The sequence below is a fragment of the Odocoileus virginianus genome, chromosome 1, assembly GCF_023699985.2.
Source record: "Odocoileus virginianus isolate 20LAN1187 ecotype Illinois chromosome 1, Ovbor_1.2, whole genome shotgun sequence".
NCBI classification, from domain to species: Eukaryota; Metazoa; Chordata; class Mammalia; order Artiodactyla; family Cervidae; genus Odocoileus; species Odocoileus virginianus.
In genome coordinates, this window is record NC_069674.1 from 17486286 (window position 1) to 17509763 (window position 23478).

At 41.9% G+C, this 23478-nt stretch overlaps 1 protein-coding gene across 2 annotated transcripts in view; it reads left to right on the forward strand.

Moving 5' to 3' along the window:
• The window catches only part of PTN (pleiotrophin), a 100464-nt gene that overhangs the window by 71599 nt on the left and 5387 nt on the right, over positions 1-23478 (forward strand). For both annotated transcript variants that reach the window (XM_070465297.1, XM_070465292.1), the window contains exons 2-4: positions 2415-2530; positions 3947-4120; positions 6517-6678. In XM_070465297.1, the coding sequence (XP_070321398.1) occupies positions 2416-2530; positions 3947-4120; positions 6517-6678 (451 nt within the window). In that variant the 5' untranslated portion in view covers position 2415. The remainder of the gene's footprint in view (positions 1-2414; positions 2531-3946; positions 4121-6516; positions 6679-23478) is intronic.

Genomic DNA, 23478 nt, shown 5'->3' on the forward strand with positions numbered 1-23478 from the left:
ATGAGAAGTTTCCGCCTTCAAAGTGGTTAGTCACTAAGAGTATGTTCTTGGACTGCCTTTGGAGAAAACACCAGAAGACCTTCATGTTACATCTCATAATTATAGTTGCTATGTGGATATGTATTAAATGTATTGTGTAGATACACCAGGGTACTCAGCTCTGAGAGGACTTGCCAACCAATATGTCTAGACTCACTTCTCAGACAATTCATGTCCAATGAAAGTCATAGGACAAGTGTCATAATCAGTAACAACTTTTCTGTTTGATCATCAGTGAAGTATAATTATAAAAATTTACATTCAATTCAGTTCAGTTCAGTCACTCAGTCGTATCTGACTCTTTGCGACCCCATGGACTGCAGCACGCCAGGCCTCACTGTCCATAAATTCCCAGAGTTTACTCAAATTCATGTCCATTGAGTTGGTGATGCCATCCAACCATCTCATCCGCTGTCGTCCCCTTCTCCTCCTGCCTTCAATCTTTCCCAGCATCAGGGTCTTTCAAATGAGTCAGCTTTTCACATCAGGTGGCCAAAGTATTGGAGTTTCAGCTTCAATATCAGTCCTTCCAATGAATATTCAGGACTGACTTCCTCTAGGATGGACTGGTTGAATCTCCTTGCAGTCAAAGGGACTCTTCTTCAACATCACAGTTCAAAAGCATCAATTCTTTGGCACTCAGCTTTGTTTATATTCCAACTCTCACATCCATACATAACTACTGGAAAAACCATAGCTTTGACTAGATGGACCTTTGTTGGCAAAGTAATGTCTCTGCTTTTTAATATGCTCTCTAGGTTGGTCATAACTATTCTTCCAAGGAGTAAGCACCTTTTAATTTAATTGCTGCAGTCACCATCTGCAGTGATTTTGGAGCCCCCCAAAATAAAGTCTGCCACTATTTCCACTGTTTCCCCATCTATTTTCCATGAAGTGATGGGACCGGATGCCATGATCTTAGTTTTCTGAATGTTGAGCTTTAAGCCAACTTTTTCACTCACCTCTTTCACTCTCATCAAGAGGCTCTTTAGTTCTTCTTCACTTTCTAAAAAAAAAAAAAAAAGATACATTTAGAGAAAGAAGAAAAGCATGTAATTTTAGATTTTAGAAAGTGATGGAGATGCTGAGTTGCTAATTAGGACTTATGATTCAGGGAAAGGACCAAATGACCAAAATATTAACTTTAACTAATGAAATATGCTTCATCCATACAATGGAATCCAAAGTTATCAATTAGAAAACAATAAAATGGGCATTTCCAGTGTCACAGAAAGGGAGAAAAATTCACTGACAAGGATATTATTTTATAGATAGGCTTGAATGAGGAAAGCAAATTACAGAACAAAGTGATCTCAGTCCCTTATATATGTGAGGTTTTATTGTTTACATTCATGAGAATGTAAAATCACGTAAACAATGTATACTTCTGGAAGAAAAATTCTGAGTTAATGAGCGTATGTCATTACTATCTTTTTTATATGAAGCATAAAATATAATGAACATACCAGATGGAGATCAATGACTACCAGGTGAGTTGCTGCAGCCAATGACTTGGTCCAGCTTCAAGAAGTGGGTTGTCCTGGCGCCTTCCCCAGTATGCTTGGCAAGGTGATCATATTGACACTATGCTGTCACAAGTGACTTCAAGTTCTAGGGGAGTCTTGCTAATGTTGGGATTTTTTATTGATCTCTAATGTGGAGATTTCAAATTATGAGTAAATGTAAACCCTTTACTACATTCTCAAATTTAGAAGATTTTCAGTACATGTGAGCTTAGAAGTGTTTTTGCTGTATATTGAAGGTGTGCTAGCTCTCCTTCTGTTTTGGGCTTCACTTTTCAGTGGACCAGTGAATAACAGAACTATGATGATAAGGTAATCGTGATCATAGAAATGATAAAATGAGAGATGTTGATCATTACTGGTGCATCTGAAGATAACAGCAAACATATACTTGCACAGATAATCTATTCATTGTGTCCACTCACATTATACGCATGGACGGAAACATCATGGTTGTTTTGAGGAATCATCAGGAGTTATAAGGGTAACTATAGTCATTGCCTTTACCAAGTGTCACTATAGTAGGACTTACTGTAGGAGTCTGTTCCAATGCACGCCGTCAAAATTCTTTTGCTTCCATTGCTCTCGAGTCATACTTAGCAAATGGTTGTGTGTGAAGTCTCATGTGAAGGACTGTTGTACTTTATCAATGAATACATGACTGATTGCAGAAGAGCACTTACTGCAGTGGCTGTTGGAGAAACGATTGAACTCTGCGCCATATAACTGATATAAATCTTCCTAAAATCTGATATTTCAGAAACGGAAACTGGAGTCCTTCATCAAGGAGTTCAGCGAGCTTTCTTTGACTTAGGTTGACACCAGCTTCTCCATTTCTCTGTTTATTCTTAGAATGCAGACTCCACAGTACCTGCAGCAACGTCGAAAATTTGCAGCTGCCTTCTTGGCATTTATTTTCATCTTGGCAGTTGTGGACACCGCTGAAGCAGGAAAGAAAGAGAAACCAGGTGAGTGATATGGTTGTGAACAAAAGTCTTCATTGGTTAATGTCTATATAATCCAGCTGCTTGCTTTTTGTCTTCTCTCCTTCCTTCCCTCTCTTTTTTCCTTCTTTCCCCTCTTCCCACTTTCCTTTCTTCCAGGTATTTAGAGGAACACCTAAGTGACATCTCCTCTTATTCCATCCCCCCTGCTCTAAGTCCTGAAAAAAGATGGTGACCATTGGCTATTAATTGAAGTAATAATTATTAACAGCTACAGCATCCAGATGGAGAAGGCAATGGCACCCCACTCCAGTCCTCTCGCCTGGAAAATCCCATGGATGGAGGAGCCTGGTGGGTTGCAGTCCATGGGGTCGCTAAGAGTCAGACACGACTGAGCGACTTCCCTTTCACTTTTCACTTCCATGTATTGGAGAAGGAAATGGCAACCCACTCCAGTGTTCTTGCCTGGAGAATCCCAGGGATGGGGGAGCCTGGTGGGCTGCCGTCTATGGGGTCGCAGAGAGTTGGACACGACTGAAGTGACTTAACAGCAGCAGCAACACGGCATACAGAAAATTGATCGGCAATCAAGTGTTTTACTTATGTTGATACTCTTCTTCGAAAAGAGTCCTGGAAGCAAGTTTTGTTTTATCTCATTAACAGAGGAGGAAACTGAATCTTAGTAAGAATAAAGCACCTTTTCTATGTCACTTGCAATGTCATAAGTTGGCTGTGGAGTGAGAATCTGTTACATCTGTGGTCCACCACATTTAGTTTATGTTACTCCATCTTTGGGCTTCCCTTGTAGCTCAGTTGGTAAAGAATCTGCCTGCAATGCAGGAGACCTGGTTCTGATCCCTGGGTCAGGAAGATCCCCTGGAGAAGGAAATGGCAACCCACTCCAGTATTCTTGCCTGGAGAATCCCATAGACAGAGGAGCCTGGCAGGCTACAGCCCGTGGGGTCGCAAGAGTCGGACACGACTTAGTAACTAAACCACGGCCACCACTCCATCTATAAGACAGAGAAAGGAGCATTGACATACACTGGAATGACTAAGCTGACAACTGTTAATTTTCATAGACTATTTTCCTATTTTTGAGATTTAACTTGCTTTTGATCATCTTCTCTTTTTCAGAAACATTTGCTTCCAAAAGGAGGTGTCAGTAAATCACTTAGCGCAGTCCCTGGCACATAGTAAGAATTAAATAAATATTAGTGCTAGCTAAAACTAGCTCCCTAGTTTTCTTTCTCCCCTCTCTTGGTCATTGGTTGATTCAACCACTCAGCTAATACTGGGCGAGTTCCTCCTCTTTCCTAGACACTGAAGAGAGAGGTAAAATCACAGGCCATGCAGTTCAGGAGCTCAGGAATGAACTCGGTTTTATCCAGGAGTCGAAGAGCTTTCTGGACGTTGATCATTTTCCTTCCTCCCCTTCAGAGAAGAAGGTGAAGAAGTCTGACTGTGGAGAGTGGCAGTGGAGTGTGTGTGTGCCCACCAGCGGGGACTGTGGGCTGGGCACCCGCGAGGGCACCCGCGCGGGAGCCGAGTGTAAACAGACCATGAAGACCCAGAGGTGCAAGATCCCCTGCAACTGGAAAAAGCAATTTGGAGGTGAGTCCCACCCTTCCACCCTGAGACAATTCTTGCACTCTTCCATCAGGTATGTTTTTGAGGTTGACTCTATTTTAAAATCAAGATAACCTGGCATCTTGCCCAACCTCGGGTCCCTCGTTTTCCACACTACTACTGGAACCAGATAGTTTTTTTTGTCCTGGAGGGAGGGCTGCTCTGTGCATTGTAGGATATTTAGCTGCATTTCTGAGTTTTACCCACTAGTTTCTGGTAGCACTCCCCAGCTCACCAACTATGACAACTGCAACTGTGACAACATGTCTAGATGTTGCTGCGTGTTTCCTTTCGGGGCGGGGGCAGAGGGTCAGATGGTCCCTGCCTGAGACCACAGCCTTAGCAACAGGGTCAGAAAACAGGCCCTCGGTCCCTCTTAACAGTGTGCTCTTTCCTTCTATTTCTAGATTCCTTTTATCTTCCCTTCCTCTTGTCTTATTTAGTCTTCTCCTTCTCCAGATCTCTCTCTCTGTTACTTCCGGGCCTTCTTTCTCTCTCTTTTGCTCCCTCCCCACTCTCCACACTGGTTTATAGCTTTATTCACCAAACCCAGTTAGACTGCTCTGAGCTACTGTCATAGATTTTAGCTCAGTGACTATTGCCAGTTTCATGTTGACCTCGTCTCCCAATCTGAGAAGGAATCTTTCAACACATTTGACCTGAAACCCACCACTGAACACCAAAATTGCCTGGGTTTTTTTTTTTTTCCCCATGTTCTAGACTTGTCTTTCTTGCCATAGTGGGACACAATGTCCCAAGTCTTCTCACTGGCTTACAGAAATGTGTTTTGGCCTACTGGACAGTGGAGAAGGGTAATGAATACATACACTACATCTTTTTCATTCTCTATAACCTTTGGAGTTATAACTTTATGTAAGTGGAGGTAAATTCTACAAAGGCATGGTGAAATTCACATACGTTTGATCTTAAATTGTGTATAAGTACTCTAAAGATCTGTGCATAAAATGTCTTAAAAATGTGTTTTAAAGGTTTTATGTATATAAATATCTAGAATATATAAAGAGGTCTCAAAACTAGCAATCCAATTAGAAATTGGGCAAAAGACATAAACAATCATTTTACCAAAGAGGATACCTAGGTAGCAAACAAACATGTGACAAGATGTTCAGCATCTTTTCTCTGTGATGAAAATAAAAATGAAAACCAATGAGGCATCACTATATACCACACACCTGTAAGAATGGCTAAGCTAAAATCAGAAATAACATTGAATGCTAGTAAGGATACAGGAGAAACTAGATCGCTCACACATTGGTGATGGGAATACAGACTAGAGAGCCACACTGGAAAAGAGCATGGCAGTTTTTCACAAAATGAAACTTGTGTTTACTACACAATGCAGTGATTTCACTCTTAGGCATTTATCCTAGAGAAATGAAAACTTATGTTCCTATAAAAATTTATACATGAATTTGTATAGCAGATTTAGTTGTTATAGCGAAAAGCTGGAAACCACCCAGATATCCTTCAGCTGGTGAATGGTTAAACAAACTGGGGTACATGCATACCACAGAGTACTCCACGGCAATGAAAGGAACAGACTATTGATTCATACAGCTTGGATGGACCTCCAGGAAATTTTGCCGAGTGAAAAAGCCAATCTCAAAACATTACATACTGTGTGATTCCGTTTATATAGCGTTCTTAAAATGACACAGTTATAGAGGCAGAGAACAGATTAGTAATTGCTAAGGGTTCAGGAGATAGGAAGGGCTTCCCTGATAGCTCAGCTGGTAAAGAATCCACCTGCAATGCAGCAGACCCCAGTTCGATTCCTGGGTCGGGAAGATCCCCTGGCCAAGGGATAGGCTACCCACCCCAGTATTCTTACCTGGAGAATCCCCATGGACAGAGGAGCCTAGCAGGCTGCAGTCCATGGGGTCGCAAAAAGTCAGACATGACTGAGTGACTAAGAATAGCACAGCAAAGCAAGGAGGTAAGAAAGGAAGAAGGATGCTAAGCTGTGACTATAAAAGGATAACCCACAGGACCTTTGTGTTAGAAGTTGTTTGAATGTTATTGATGGGGGTGTTCGCTCTTATCTATACATGTGATAAAGTCACACGGAAGTCAGTGTCCACATACCATATAAACAAGTGAGAGCACATGAAACTGGGGAAACCTAAATAAATTCTCTGGACTCTGTCCATGTCAAGTTCCTGGTGGCGCTATAGCTATGCAGGATATCACCACTGAGGGAAACTGGGTGTAGGGTATACGGGATCTCACTGTATTATTTTTCACAACTGCATGTGAACCAATAATTACCTCACTACAGAAAATTGAAACCAAAAGTGTCTGTTTTCATGGTACTCCAAGAGGAACTCAGAGATTTCTGTTTGGTCCTACCCTGCCTCCAGCGGAGTGCAAATACCAGTTCCAGGCCTGGGGAGAATGCGATCTGAACACGGCTCTGAAGACCAGAACTGGGAACCTGAAGCGAGCCCTCCACAACGCCGACTGCCAGAAGACAGTCACCATCTCCAAGCCCTGTGGCAAGCTGACTAAGTCCAAACCTCAAGGTAGGTTCCTGTCTGAGAACCAAAATTTTAATCTGAATAAACTGAGGGCCTCAGGCAGGATCTGCAGATGTGCAGATTTTCCACAGGGAACTCTTGGGTGAGTCACCTTAAGAAAGGGATTGGAAAAAGTCCATATATTGAGCACCACACAAGTACTTTTCAGCAGTAGGCAATTGATGAGTTCAGATTGAAGTCCTCTGTACTGATGAGGGTATAGGAATAGTCTCCTTGCAGAAACAAACAATTTAGCAAAACAGGCAAATTAAGACAGTTATATGGTGACTTACAGGGCTTCCCTGGTGGCTCAGTGATATAGAACCTGCCTGCTAATGCAGGAGACGCAGGTTTGATCCCTGGGTCAGGAAGATCCCCTGGAGAGGGAGATGGCCACCCACTCCAGTATTCTTGCCTGAGAAATCCTTTAGACAGAGGAGCCTGGTGGGCTACAGTCCACAGCTTTGCAAAAGAGCCAGATAAGACTTAGTGATTAAAACAGTAATGATAACAACAATGGTGACTTACAATCTAAGCCCTAAATCATGACTACATCCTGACAAGTATGAACAAACTTAGGAAGATCAAGAGGCTGAAAATTCAAAATCAATTCTCTCCTAGATTATTACTGTATATAGTTTTCATGAAATCAGTTACATTATTTTATATTTTTCCTTTTTCTACTACCTAACTTGGTAAATTCTATATTTCTAATATTTTTTTCAGAGCCTTTATATTTTTTAGTTAGATTAGCTTATCATGGAATTCCAAAATTATGTAGAGCTTTCTTTCTATTCATTCCCAGAAAGTCCACTTTCATGCTAAAGAAAGTAAAGCAAACTAAATATCATGGCCATGGTTTCATACGATAGAATCCCAGTTGAGGGGATACAAGAAGGTATTAAAATCTTCTATTTCATGGTTGTATGGGTGAGTTATATCCCCCCAGATTCAAATATTGAAGTCTTAACCCTCAGTCCCTCCAAATGTGACTGTGTCTGGAGATGGGGTCTTTAAAGAAGCAATTAAAGTTAAATGAAGTCATAAGGATGGGTCCTAATCCAATATGACTAGTATATAAGGAGATGAGGACACAGACAGACACACAAGGAAGACGCGGTGAAGACATAGGGAGAAGACAGCTATCTACAAGCCGATGAGTGAGACCTCAGAGGTCAGCTTTGCCGACACCATGATCTTGCATTTCTGGCCTCTAGAACTGTGAGAAAATGAACTCTGTTGTTAAGCCAGGCCCTCTGTGGTCTGGTGGACGGTAGCCCTAGCAAGTGAATACAGTGAGCCTCAGTGAACTCTACCTTAAAATATCTCCTTGGCCTTGGCTCATTTTTGAGTCTAAAATGAATATGAAAATTCATATTGGCTAGATTAGTTATAAGGAAAAATTCAGGAAAATGAACATTAAAAGTCCATAATAGGTGAAAATAAGAAAAAATATCCCCAGAAACTGAGGAGGATTGACTGGCTTGCTGCTGATGGGCAGGAAGGACCCCTTTCATAGGCCTCGCTCTTTAGTCTGATGGAGTGGTCCATAGAAATGGTTACCTCCAATCTCAGGATGGTCAGATGCAGGCTGGACCTGCAGTTGCATATCTGGGATTCAAGCTGCTCTCTTCAGGTCATGGAAGCCTCTGCTGGTTGTAGTGTGTATTTGGAAGGTATGACGTGGGGCTAGGGTCAGGGTACTGAGTTTGTCTGCCAACTGTACAAATGTCAATCTTCTGGAAACAATGACACAGAAATCTAATGAAAATCCCACACCTCATCTATTCAGTGAGAGAGTTCCCAGACTGAAAGAACTAAGAGATGCAGTTTTTACATTAGTTGATTTTTAATCCAGTCAGAGAACCAAAATCTTCAGCAAAAATATAGAGTGGAAAAGAAACGGGATTGAAGATGTCTCCATGTTCCAGTCTATTGGTTCTCAACCTGGGTTGCACACAAATTTTCTGTGGGAACTTATAAAGATCCCAGTGCCCAGGTATAACCCAGACCAACTAAATCAGCATCAGTAGTTTTGAAAAATTAAAATTGTTTTTAGGAGATTTCAGTATCAGCCAAAATTGAGAGTAAAATTCACAGGGACCATGGATAGAAAGGCACACACACACAAGCTTCCATGCCATTCTTGTTCTGTCCTGTGGTGAGAGAAACTGCAGTTTGATGGGTGAGGAGAAGAAAAAATGGGGTTGTGATTAGACAGGTGGTGGATGGTGGTGGAGCTGGCTGAACATGGAAAATGTCGAAAAGTTTGGAATGAGTCGGACAAAGTAGGAACATGATTAAGAAAGACTTCTCAGGATATTTGATAAATATATTAAGTGAGGCTCCATTTTAATTGGACTAGTGAATAGTTCCCTTTTTTACATTTCCCATTTATGGATACATAATGAAGGTTAGAAGTTTGGTTCAGGCTTAAAAAATAGAGGTAACAATATTTCAAGTGGGTAGGCAGTCTTGTTTTATGTCAAATTTTTTTTACTTAATTTTTTATGTCAAAAATTAAAGTACATAATTAATTGAAAATGGACTTACCTGAAGTGAGTTCTGTATTTCACAACACTACCAGTTATGTATCTCATAGGTCATTAAGATGTAATCTTTTGGTATATAACATACCTTTGCTAAAACTAATCTTTTCCCTCTCAACAGCGGAGGGTTCTATGAATGCAGTTTGCACACCAGGTTCTCAACTTGGTCTGCACACACAAATTTCTACGGGAACTTATAAAGATCCCAGTGCCCAGGAATAACCCAGACCAGCTAAATCAGCATCAGTAGTTTTGAAAATCTTATCATATGAGTTCAGCTAGGGAGACTGTCATATAGAAGATTTTCTTAATGGGATTCACACACACTTTCCATGACATATTTTTCATGGTTTAAGTAAAAATGTAACAGGTGGCAAGTGTGGGTTGTGTATATTTTTATACCATTTTTTCAAATAACCATAAATGGATGTTACAGCTTTCTCTGTGTCAACTTCTACCCTTAAGATAGCTCATTTATTTCTGATCAATGGAGAAACAAGTCATAATGAGATAGAATCTCTATTATGATTAGTATTGTTCTGTTTCTACTCTCATACCTTGCTCTAGGTGTTTTACATATATTATCTCATAAAATTCCATATATCCTTGCAAGTAGATTTTGATATGAAGGATACTAAAAAACACTGGTTACTTTATTTGCCAAGGGCTACATCTCTAATAAATGACAAGAGTCCACGCTTGGTTGACTCTAAGTTCACATTCTCTTTCATACCTTGTAGATTTCTTACTTAATCTCATATGGGTATTAGGTAACCTCCATGAGTTTATTTTCCTTTGAAATAAGAGAAGATGAGGTTTGTAAAGGTGACTCAGCAGTAAAGAATCTACCTGCAGTTCAGGAGCCACAGGAAGCAGGTTTGATCCCTGGGTCGGGAAGATCCCCTGCAGGAGGGCATGGCAACCCACTCCAGTATTCTTGCCTGGAGAATCTCCGTAGGCAGAGGTGCCTGGCGAGCTACAGTCCATAGGGTCACAAAGAGCTGGACACAACTGAAGTGACTTAGCACTCACGCACGAGCTTTGTAAAGTCCAACAGTGATGTGGAGGATGATGCCCAGATGGAAGAAGAGTTTTTAGAACTTTATTTCCAAAACTGTTCTGAACGACATTTCCCAGAATGTAAGTTTCAGGAGGACAGGGACTTAGTCTATTTTATTCTCCACTATATCCCTTTTGCTTAGAACATGGAGCAGCACGCTGTACATGATGAATAAATATTTATAAATAAATGCTATTAATAAAAGGAAAAAAGGTTTTGTAAACCAGATCCACCAAAGAGTAGTGGAAACTGTAGTAAAGAAGTGATTTAAGGAAATTTTTCTCAAAACTATACAATTATAAATTAGTTTCTTCTTTTATTCAGGAAAGAGTAAGTCATCAATGCTCTCTTGTGTTTTAGCTCGGTACATTAAAAAAACAGAGGGAGGTAGGGGGCCCACTAATTTTGACTCAAGCATTGTCATGGTACTCATCATTTAATTCAAGCATCAAACAACACTTTGCAGTGCATTTGTTTATCCTACTTTTATATGAGAAAACACGGGCTCAGAGAGTTTAAGCAACTTGCCTGAGGTTTCACAGCTTGTAAGTGTTGAAACCAGGATTGAAATGTAAAATCAGACTGATTCGGAGGACCCACTACCTTTTCAATTGTACTGTGTTGCCCATAGGTCCTGGAGAAGGTAATGGCAACCCACTCCAGTATTCTTGCCTGGAAAATCCCATGGACAGAGGAGCCTGGCAGGCTACAGTCTGTGGGATCGCAGTCAGACATGACTGAGCACACATGCACACACACACATGCCCCTAGGTATTATAAACTCAGGAAACTCTGGCAGAATTAGATAAATCCCGATTCCTAGATTCATTACATGGTAGAGCTTCTAGGGACCTTGCCTGTGATTGATGGGGCCCTCATGTAACAAATGAGGACAAAAGAAATCAGTGATTCATCCAAGTCCCCCTATTGTTTAGTAGCAGAATTATTTCCAGGCTTTGTTCTCTTTTGACATCATTTGTCTGTCTTTTTAACCCAGTCACTGACCTCATAGCCGGAATGTACTTGCTTTCCCCCATCATGAACCTTCTCATGAAACAGCATCAAGTTCTGGGATTTTTTTTTTTTTTTTTGTCTGCCTATTTTGTAAAACTCTTGCTTGGTTACTGACCTCTTGTTTTGAGAAATGGTAGTGGATTAATATGCAAACTGCATGATCCTCAGTGTGAAAAAAATGCTCTTTAAATTTTAGAATGGAATAGTAAGATGATTGTAAGCTTGTGATGACCTAGCATTAAATTGAGGAAAGATGGGAGAACATCCTCCTTGTGGGATTATCTTTGATTTGATTATTAATGAAATTTAAAGACTGAAAGACTTGCCTGGGCAGACGAGGCGCTTAATATCTAGAATTGCCATCTAAATTTTGGGAAATTAGTAAATATCCCACTTGATTTGGTTAAAAATTGTCTTAAAATTCATAGTGCTGCATTCTCACCGCATTAGCTTTTGAGGTAAGGAAGTGGTTCTTACCGCTGTGGCAATATTGTACAAACTCTACACTCTAGCCTTGGTTCACAGTTTCAGTGAAACCTTTAGATCCTTATCTAAAGGTTTGCTTGTGTTGGAGTCCCACTTAATCTGAAGAGAGCTTTTAGTCATTCACTTCTGAATTATATACCCAGAAGAAGGGGGAATATTGATATCCTAAACAGACATAAGAATTGAAAGATGTAGAATTGAAATGTAGCTTTCCTGGGGTAAGGGCAGATTGCTCTGGGGAGGGTCATTGATTGACTAAGAGATTATAACTGGAATTTGCTTAATTGCTGCCAGAATCTGGCAAGGAGAAATTGGTGAGTCATTGTGTTGGACACTTCAGATTTTAATTTCTTAGGAAAAGAGATTGAGAGTATTAATTAAAAATTTTAATTAAGGAAATCCTGTGTCTGTTGAAGAGATTTTAGCTGCAGCAACATCTATTCTAGCTAGTGAAGCAGAAAGGGGTTGATTGAAGAGTTTTATATAGCTCACAGACTCTCCAGAAGGGTCAGAGGATTTGACTTGGATTCAGCAATATTGCAGAGAAGACATCAGATCAAGGAGAAATGTCTAATCACACCATACGTGACTGATAGAACAGAGACCCTCTTGTAGAAAGTACCCACTGCTTGACACATATAATACTAAGAGCTGGACACTGGAAGCTTCACCCTCCCTGTACCCCCAAAGCCAAACACTTCTACCTCCCTTCTTGTCAAAATGTCCAGTCTCCCCAAATTTGGCCTTATTTTCTGCTTGCTCTATTCTATCTCTAAGGCTCATTTAGAGTGCCTGCATGGTGAAAACTAGGTCACATATAAAATTCTGCTGCAAGAGGGTCTGGGAAATGTCTAAAATTTTCTAAACTTTGCCTATAAATGCAAAGGAGAAGCTGAAAAGGATTTGAATTGGTATTCAGTGAGTGATCCTCCAGTGAGTATGCGTTGGAGTGTATCATTAGACCTACCTCTCTCTCCTATTGGGCTAGAAGAGGCACCAAAGACATTTCTTGGAGAAAAATCATTCTGGACCAGTTGAGTACCCAAATATAGAGAGAAAGAAAGTGAAAGTCCCCCAGTCATGTCTGACTCTTTGTGACCCCATGGACTATACAGTCCACAGAATTCTCCAGTGGGTAGCCTTTCCCTTCTCCAGGGGATCTTCCCAACCCAGGGATTGAACCCAGGTCTCCTGCATTGCAGGCAGATTCTTTACCAGCTGAGCCACAAGGGAAGCCCAAGAATACTGGAGTGGGTAGCCTATCCCTCCTCCAGTGGAACTTCCTGACTCAGGAATCAAACCCAGGTCTCCTGCATTGCAGGCGGATTCTTTACCAAATGAGCTATCAGGGAAGCAACAATAGAGAGAGGTCTTTCCTTATTGGAACCACCAGTCAATCTTTGTTGGGTCATTTTGGTCTTTTCAGCTTGAAAATAATGCACAGGAATATGTGAGCTGTTGAACAAGGGCAGAAAGTTGGAAATGTGGCCAGTAAGGGTTGACAGTGCTATATCAAAGATCAGAGCAGAGAACCCTTCAGAGGGCAGCGAGTGTTTCTCCATGGTCTCCTTGGAGGACAGATTCACTATAGATTTAGAAGATGGCCCAGCTGAATGGGGCTGGCAGGACGGCCTATCTTTCGGGGGAGCTGGGGTCCTCCAGGCTGGCCTGTCTGTGGGCGCAGGTACAGCTCAGAGGAGCAGGCTGCTGGTAGCTATCACCTAGTGCAGAGTCAGAGATGAGGCCAAGGAGGGGACTTGTGTGGGAGGCACCTGGATGAGCTGAGATCCTCCTAGGCACCACAAATGATATAGCACGGTGCATGTTGGATTACTCTAGAATCTTGAGTTATCCTTGACATGGAAATCATTCATTGCTTTATGAACAAGATACATAAATACTGAGAAGTATTGCAAAACTCCTTTTGATTCTGACAGGCCAGCTTGGCATGTGTCTGCTTCCGAGTTTGTGTGACAGAGGGCATTGACAAATAGTTTCCCGGAGAGGCAGAATGAGGAGCACATGGATGGATGTCTGTGTCGCAGGTGGTCCAGGCAACAGTGCTAGTCCCTCCCGCCATCCTGTCCACCGATGTACGCTCTGCTGGTACCAAGTCCTTGTCTAGTTTCCCTGCTCTCGATAACCCTGATTCCTTTTATTTCTTCCCGGCTATTTCTAAAAGCTTTGCTACATTGCTGCTCTCTCTTTTTTGGATGATTTCCTAGGCTTCTCAGCTTTGACAATTCATCTTTAAAGATCAAAAGCACGGCAGCCATTTAAGTGTGAGACTGGGCGGTGTGCAGGGCACAGCATTTGGCAGTTAATCATTAAATGGGAAAGGGGGTCAGTGAAGTGATATTCCCCGCACTCTCAATTCTCTCCCACTAAATAGATTCTTTGGTTAGTTCTTTTAAAGATAAAAGACACTCCCCAACGTTTCTTTCTATTTTCTGGGCTCTGACGTCCCTTGGGAATGAGCATGGCGATACTCTGTGGATGAGCTTTGCTAGGCCCAGAGACTTTGAACGTGTTCAGAGAGGTGAGCGCACAGAATCCCACTGCCAGCCAGTCTGGGAGGGGCTTCCTCCTCTCTGAGACCCCTGGGGGGTCGATGGCTGCTGCCCTTACCTGTGACCAGAAAGAGAACGCCTGGGAATTTGTTTTTTGATCAGAGAGGAACAGTCTTCCTCAGTTTGGCCTCAAGGTTTTCATTTCCTTTTCATTCTGCTTGTGGCAATCTTTGAAAGTCTGTTTTATTTCCTATCCATGATACTGTTCTTGAAGTGAAAAATCTAAATCTGCCCCCCTTTTTATTAGAATATCTGTTTTGTCTTCTGGAAACTAAAATCTACAATGAATATCTCATAGCATGTTGCATAGGTAAAAATCTTTGATAAATCTGATAAATGTGCAGTATTTTGTAGACTGTTTCCTTCCTTCCAAATGGATTTCTTGAGGTGGGTGTTTCCCTCAGCACTTTTTCAGGCAAAAGAATTATGGTGATTTACACCAATAGTGACTAGAGTTAATATTTTGTGAGAGCCTGGTGTGTGTGTGCTAAGTTGCTTCAGTCATGTCTGACTCTTTGTGACCCTATGGGCTATAGCCCGCCAGGCTCCTCTGTCCATGGGATTCTCTGGATAAGAATACTGGAGTGGATTGTTTCTCACTTCTCCAGGGGATCTTCCCAACCTGGAAACTGAACCGGGCCTCCTGCATCACAGGCAGGTTCTTTACCAGCTGAGCTACCAGGGAAGCCTGAGAGCCTGATAGGTTTTTACTATAGTTGGGTAAATGCTCATATATTGTCATTGAATAGTCACAAAATCTCAGTGAAATAGTTATTATGATCCTCCCCAATTTTATATATATGGTAACTATGGCTTAGAGAACTTAGATGCCTAGTATAAGGTAATACAGATAATAGGCAGAGGAGCCACGACTTAAATGTAAGGCAGCCTGACTTTAGATTTCCTGCATTACATATGCATCCTACCCTGTATCTATTCCATATAGGTCTCTCAACTTCTTATCTAAGAAAAGTAATGAATTTCAGACCCACTTATTCTTCCCAAAATCCCTCTTTGAGGGATTCTACAAGCACAGAATCAGATCCTGGCTCCTTAGCAGGACTTGCTGCTTATGCATCATCCAGGTTGGCTCTTCCTGGATCCTTGCTCCAGGCATTGCTCATAGACTCTGCCCCAACCACACCAAACTCCCCCGGATGGATCCATGGGCCATGATTTGTTATTTGTCCATTTCTCTAATACCTGTTTTTCTAGAAACTTTTGACCTGTTTCCCTTCTCCAATGCTTTATACATTTCATTCTGTAAAACCCAGCTTGTTTATTCAGCAAACATTTATGGAGCAGGTGCTATAGGTTAGATCAGCACCAGGGATACAATGACCTATATGGACCAGTAGTGCAATAGGAGAAAGATAAATCCCAATCTACTGCAGAGAGTTCCCAGTGCTCTGAGAGAAGCATGCTGTCCTTCGGCACAGTTTCCAATGTATTCATTTATTTATAAAATCTATTAAGAGCTTGTAGATTGTATGTTAGGTGCTACTGATATTAAATGTTTCTTGCCCTCTAATTGCTGTGTTCTAGTGGTGATAGTGGGTAGAAAATAGTGACCAAAATAAACAACTAATAATTAAAATGAGAACTACGCTTTGAAGAAAGTGATCTTAATATCTAAAGAGCCAGGTGTTAGGGTGACCAAGAGGGAAGGGGGCTAAGACAGTGTAACTGGGGAGAGCACCTTTGAGAGGTCACTTTTGAACTTGGACTTGAAGACAAAGAGCAGCTAGCCACAATGTTTTGTTGTTCAGTTGCTCAGTCGTGTCCAACTCTTAGTGACCTTATGGACTGCAGCATGCCAGGCTTCCCTGTCCTTCTCCATCTCCCAGAGCTTGCACAAACTCATGTCCATCGAGTCGATGATGCCATCCAACCATCTCATCCTCTGTCATCCCCTTCTCCTCTTGCCCTCAATCTTTCCCAGCATCAGGGTTTTTTCCAGTGAGTCAGTTCTTCCCATCAGGTGGCCAAAGTATTAGAGTTTCAGCTTCGGCATTAGTCTTTCCAATGAATATTCAGGATTTATTTCCTATAGGATTGACTGGTTCGATCTCCTTGCTGTCCAAGGGACTCTCAAGAGTCTTCTCCAACACCACAATTCAAAAGCACCAATTCTGCAGTGCTCAGCCTTCTTTATGGTCCAACCCTCACATTCATACATTACTGGAAAAATCATAGCTTTGACTATATGAACCTTTGTCTGAAAAGTAATATCTCTGCTTTTTAATATACTGTCTAGGTTTATCATAGCTTTTCTTCCAAGGAGAAAGCATCTTTTAATTTCATAGCTGCAGTCACCATCTGCAGTGATTTTTGAGCCCAAGAAAACAAAGCCATACTACTGTTCTAAATAGAACAAGGGAAGTTCAGAGTCCTGAGGCCAAAAAGAGCTTGTTTTTGTTCAAGGATTAGAAAGGAGATGCCTATGAGAACTTGCCAGACTTCCCTGCCCAAGCCTGCAGTGACTGCCTTATCTCTAAGGGCTGGCTCCTGTGATAAGACATTCATCACTGCCTCGGCAGTGAGTGCATGTCTGCCTTGCCCCACACTGAAGCACTTGAGGTCAGGAGCCACAACCCATTCATCTGTGCTAGTTACTAAACTCAGGTCTTTAGTCCCCGAGAGGAGCTCAACAAATGGTACTGACTTGATGAATGAATAGTGGTGGTGGTTTAGTTGTTAAGTCATGTCTGACTCTTGCATCCCCATTGTCCAAGGTGGAATATCTTGTCCATGTCCAGGGATTTTCCAGGCAGGAATACTGGAGTGGGTTGACATTTCCTTCTCCAGCGGATCTTCCCGACCCAGGGATCAAACCTGGGTCTCCTGCACTTCAGGCAGATTCTTTACTGACTGAGCTACCAGGGAATTGCCTGAATGATGTGTCCAACTAAATAAACTATCCTGGTCTGGCTCACTAGAGCACACCATTCATTCATTGGCTGAAACAAAAATGTACAGAGAAATCAAAGTTAAGGCAAAGGGCACTCACTTGGAAGAACAGTCACCTGGGTATTTTACTCCCATCCTTATTAAAGAATTTTTGCTTCTAATTGTCAGGACAGCTGTGAGGACTAGCAGCTATAAATATTTGTAGGGTTTACTTCATGCTGTGTATCTGCTTTCATCTCCCTTGGTAAATTCCATGTTCAGAGGCTCATTAGCTGTGTACACACAAAACAGGTATATAATAATTAGTATCACGGAAGACTGCATAATAGAACAATGTTTGCGCTAATTAGATACTGGGTTGAGGGACCTTCTTTTCATTTCCCCCTGAAGCTTCTGCATTTTTCCTTTCTAACTTCTGGATTGAGAATTTCTGCTTTGTGTTTTAGGTTGCAGCTATCATCATCAGCATTTCTTGAGCATAACAAGAATGGTTGCTGTTTACTGAATATGATGTGAAAGGCACGATGTGGGTGTGTGCTCAGTTGCTTCAGCCGTGTCCGACTCTTTGTGAACCTAATGGCCTATAGTCTGCCAGGCTCCTCTGTTCATGGGATTCTCCAGGCATGAATACTGGAGTGGGTTGCCATGTCCTCCTCCAGGGGATCTTCCCAACCCAGGGATCGAACCTGCATCTCTTATGTCTCCTGCTTTGCAGGCAGATATTTTTACCCACTGAGCCAGCTGGGAAACACGGAAAGGCATTATACTGAGCCCTTAGCATGCACTGTGTCACTTGGTCCCCACAGCAGCCCCAAGGGGTTTGATTTGCATTTTACAAATCAGGACACTAAGGTTGCAACTTGTACAGGTCACTAGCCAGTGAGGGGCCAGGCTTGAAGTCAAGAGAGTATGTGTCCAGAGTTCTTCTCTATTATATCAATTCTTCCTAAGTTGTTTCCTATGGAATCTCTTTAGGTATTCTAAAATAACTGAGTAGTTTAGGTTTTTGTCTGCTCTTATGGCAGAAAGCGAAAAAGAACTAAACAGCCTCTTGATGAAAGTGAAAGAGGAAAGTGAAAAAGTTGGCTTAAACTCAACATTCAGAAAACTAAGATCATGGCATCTGGTCCCATCACTTTATGGCAAATAGATGGGGAAACGGTGGAAACAGTGACAGACTTTATTTTGGGGGGGGCTCCAAAATCACTGCAGATGGTGACTGAAGCCATGAAATTAAAAGACGCTTGCTCCTTGGAAGAAAAATTATGACCAACCTAGACAGCATATTAAAAGGCAGAGACATTACATTGCCAACAAAGGTCCATCTAGTCAAAGCTGTGGTTTTTCCAGTAGTCATGTATGGATGTGAGAGTTGGATTATAAATAAAGCTGAGCACTGAAGAATTGATGCTTTTGAGCTGTGGTGTTGGAGAAGACTCTTGAGAGTCCCTTGGACTGCAAGGTGATCCAACCAGTTCCTCCTAAAGGAGATCAGTCCTGAATATTCATTGGAAGGACTGATGCTGAAGCTGAAACTCCAATACTTTGGTCACCCGATGGGAAGAACTGACTCATTTGGAAAGACTCTGATGCTGGGAAAGATTGAAGGCTGGAGAAGAAGGGGACAACAGAAGATGAGATGGTTGGATGCATCACCAAATCAATGAACATGAGTTTGAGTAAACTCCAGAAGCTGATGATGGACAGGGAGGCCTGGCATGCTGCAGTCCAAGGGGTCGCAAAGAGCTGGACATGACTGAGTGACTGAACTGAAATCTAAAACATTAGTATAAGTATGTTTGGGGTCATTTACAATTGACTTGCATCAGATACTTTTGACTTAAGCTTTTCTTTGTATAATAACCACATGGGAGCACATGATAACTTTTAGTGCCACTTTACTCAAACAGGGGTCCTGTAAAGGGCCTGACTTCCTCCAGAGTAAGACACAGCAGTGCCAGGCGCCCCATTACACTCTGTGGCCTCCTAGACTCCACCCAGGGCTGGATTTGGGGCTACCTTCTCTCCACTCTGAGATGCTCCTGCTTCTCCAGGATCCAAGGCACCGGTGCCCTGGTAACAAGTGCTGGCGTCAAGACACTCTGCATCTTCCCGGTGGCTCCAACCAGCCCTGTTGCATTGCACAGCCTTCAGCAACCTACAGGGAAATCAAAGCAGGCTGGCTGTTGCTCAGCTCAAAGAGGCAGTGGGAAAGAAAGACTTTTTCTAGAGGAAAACACAGTGTTTATAGAAGAGCTCATCAGAAATCCAACGAGCAAGAAGCAGGTAAACATTTTCCTGGTGTCCTGCTGCTGGGGCACACAGAGGGCAAGGCCCAGAGCTGTTTACCACAGGCTCACACATTCTCCAGAGAAGGCAACGACGACCCACTCCAGTACTCTTGCCTGGAAAATCCCATAGACGGAGGAGCCTGGTAGGCTGCAGTCCATGGGGTCGCTGAGAGTCGGACACGACTGAGCGACTTCACGTTCACTTTTCACTTTCATGCATTGGAGAAGGAAATGGCAACCCACTCCAGTGTTCTTGCCTGGAGAATCCCAGGGACGGGGGAGCCTGGTGGGCTGCCGTCTATGGGGTTGCACAGAGTCGGACACGACTGAAGCGACTTAGCAGCAGCAGCACACATTCTTGGTGCTGGCTCTTGCAAGGTGATAATAATTCCAGGGATTATTTTCATTCTACAGAAAACAGAAAAGCTTTCTTTTCAGACCTTTGCTGACATGCACCAGAGTAATAAATTAAGCTGCCTGAAGACTGCTTTTTAAAAACATGTAGAGAAGTTGAGGGGAGTCTCTTCAGACCTACTTGCTGCTGCTGTAGACAGAGCTTTGGGTGCATGGAGGCAGGGTGGAATTGAGTGTTGTTGAAACACAGCTCACCTGCCCTAAATCTGGAGGACAGGCGTGGAGACCGGGGATGGATTAATGCCTGGAGCAGCTGTGAAACCACAGATGACCATACAGTCCCACAGTCTACAGTACCAAAGTCACATATTTAAGTGATGTTAATTAAAATCTGGGGGACATTTAAAAAAGTAACAATAAACTTAGGCATATTTTGCACCTCTGCAACTAATGAGGGTAATCTGAAGGACATACTAAAAGAACAGCTCATGTAATCTAGTTTATGGATGCATTAGATTACTCTCGCTGCTGTAAAAAAAGTACCACAGGCTTGGTGGCTTAAACAGCAGAAATTAATTTTTTTGCAAGGTTTTAGCAGGATTGATTCCTTCTGAATGCTGGGAGAGAAGAGTTTGTTCCAGACCTCTTTCCTCGGCTCATAGATCGCTCTCCTCTCCCTGGGGTTGTCTGTGTCCAAATTTTCTCTTACTACAAGGCCCCACTCATACTGGGTTAGGGCCTGCTCTAATGACCTCATTTAAACCTAATTACCTCTGTAACAACTCTGTCTCCAAGTCTTCACATTCTGAGGGGTTAGGGATTCAGTAGGAATTTTTGAGGGGGACATAATTCAGCCCGTCACAACTGATTCACATACATACATATATATACATTATATATATATATATATATATATATATAAAATGTGTGTATATATATTTATAATGTGTGTGTGTATATATATATATATAAGATGTATACATATACATATATATATATAGGAACAAAAAATATGAGTGAATTAAAATGATTCATGGAGCTGTACTTACTGAGTTTTTAAATATTCTAGAGTTCAAACTTTTCCCCTTTTCCACAAATTATAATTTGAGTTTCCAATAGCACCAGTCATTTAATATTAAACATTAGATATGATAATAGAAAATATTGATGTACTCAGTGGGAACTACTTATTGTTTATAGTAATACATTTCATTTCTAAGTTAGGCTACCATATAATTTATAATCTTTTATAATGTAAATTTTCTACCTTGCCCTCATTATAGAAATAAGGTTTTAAACATTTAAATATCATATTAGAAAGAAGTATTCTTCCTGCTTTTGATGTAGAAGAGGTCAGTGACTCTGTGTGGGGAGGTCACTGTCAAGAAGTGTAAGGTGTTGAGAGGGGCCTGTGGACTGAGGAAGGAGCAGATGCTTTGCTGAGCAGAGGAAGTCTAGACATTCATTCCACCATCTGTGTGTGTCTGTGTGTTAGACAGAGACACGTGGATTTAAGTATATCCTCTATTCTAGCTGACTTATAGAGTTCTTCAAGGTAGCTAGGAGATGTGGGAATGGAGATAGGGCCGGCAGGATCGCCAAGAATGACAGCATCTAGTGACTGCCAAAGCAAACACACACACACGCACACGCACACCAAGTCTGTAACACAGGTATCAGAATTGGGTGCTATTGAGCCCACAGATATATGGGCATAATTATGCCAGCATCCTCAGAGCTACCTACATAAAATTACATAGTCTTTGCCAAGTTTCATTTGCTGTAGCTATATTTGCCTCTCTTGAATTTTCTTCAGTACTTAAACACTTTTTTTGGCCAAAGGTGAATAAAACAATGTAGCAGTCGAATATAAATTGCAAACACACACACACACACAACACACACAGCTTTTTGTTTTCCTTCTGTAACTGCACACAAGTGAGAAAACCGTGGATTAAAGGACACACAGATGAAGTATCTCTTGATTCCTTTCTTCGCGGTTCTTCTCTCTCATGACTCTCAGAGGAAAAGTCCACAGACATTTTCAGTGTTTTTTTTACATTTCCAGACACATGAATAAGTGTGACTGATACATAAGGACAATATGGATGAGCTGAGTTAAGAGAGGGGTTTGACTTGGTAACTCTATTCCTGGTACACACATGTGCATAGGTCAGATCTCAGAGTGACCCCAGCACTCTCACTTCTACCCTACAAAGAAAGCACATCCTAGAGAGGATTCCTTTCGTGATGGGTTGGAGAAGCCAGAAGTGGTCTCAGCTTTTTCCTTCAAAGAGGAGGAAACAGAGAGATAAGAGGGAAAGGGGGCTGAAATGAGGAGTCTTTGGGTGAAAGGAGAAGGGCTTCGTCTACTGCTCCACGGGGAGTTGCTTTGGAAAATAGCTGACCTGCTTAGCGACATTTACTAAACTTGCTCTGGGTAGTTGATGAAATAATTTCCTCATCGCCACTAAACCCTCTGTTAAGTCCACATTACTCAACATGCTTTCATAGCTGAACTTGCTATTTTGAGGCAACACGGTTAAGTGTTGAGTCACCCCTAAGTGAATGAGGGCAAACAGAGTTTGCTCAAAGGGTCCAGACACGTTTAGTCTGCACTCTGACACAGAAGCATACTATTTTTAATGTACTCTACTTGATGTCAAAAGTAAACTTGTGTAGAAGGGCAGGTAGTAGAGAGGAGAGTGGTAGGTATTATGAAATAGACTTGATGAGCAAAAAGGAAGGTGGGCAGTGAGGGAAAGGGCAGACATTAGCATGAGGAGCAGCCCTGTGAAGGTGGATCTGTATGTATAAGTGAGTAAGTAAAGCTGCTCAGCTGTGTCCGACTCTTTGCGACCCCATGGACGGTAGCCTACCAGGCTCCTCTGTCTATGGAATTTTCCAGGCAAGACTACTGGAGTGGGTTGACATTTCCTTCTCCAATATGTATGTATATTGGGATGTATATTTTCCATATGGGCTTCCCAGGTGGTGCTGGTGGTAAAGAACCTGCCTGTCTGCCAATGCAGGAGTAGTCAAGAGATGTGGGTTCAATTCCTGGTTTGGGAAGATCCCCTGGAGGAGGGCATGACAATCCACTGTAGTACTCTTGCCTGGAGAATTTCATGAACAGAGTAGACATTAGGGTCTCAAAGAGTTGGACACAACTGAAGCTACTTAGCACGCATGCATGCATATATTCCATACATAATTCTAGAAGTATTATAAATGCATTGAGTCCATCAAAGAAGAAATGGAGTGACATTACAAAATAAGAAATTAAAGAGGAAACAAATTATTACACAGATGTTGGACTGAACCATATCTGAGAATAATCAGAATAAAAACTAAGAGGTGATACTTTTGATTATTAAATATACAGAAATTTCTTCCTGTATTGTGCCACTTGATAGACACTACCCATTTAACCTGAAATATTGGGGAATTCAGTGAATGGTGCCATGGTGGGAAGTCGAGCCAGCTAGTACCTAGATCCCTGGTGGATCACATTCAACAAGCCTTGCTATCAGTTCAGAAACACAGCTGGGAAGGAATTAGAGATTTCCAGG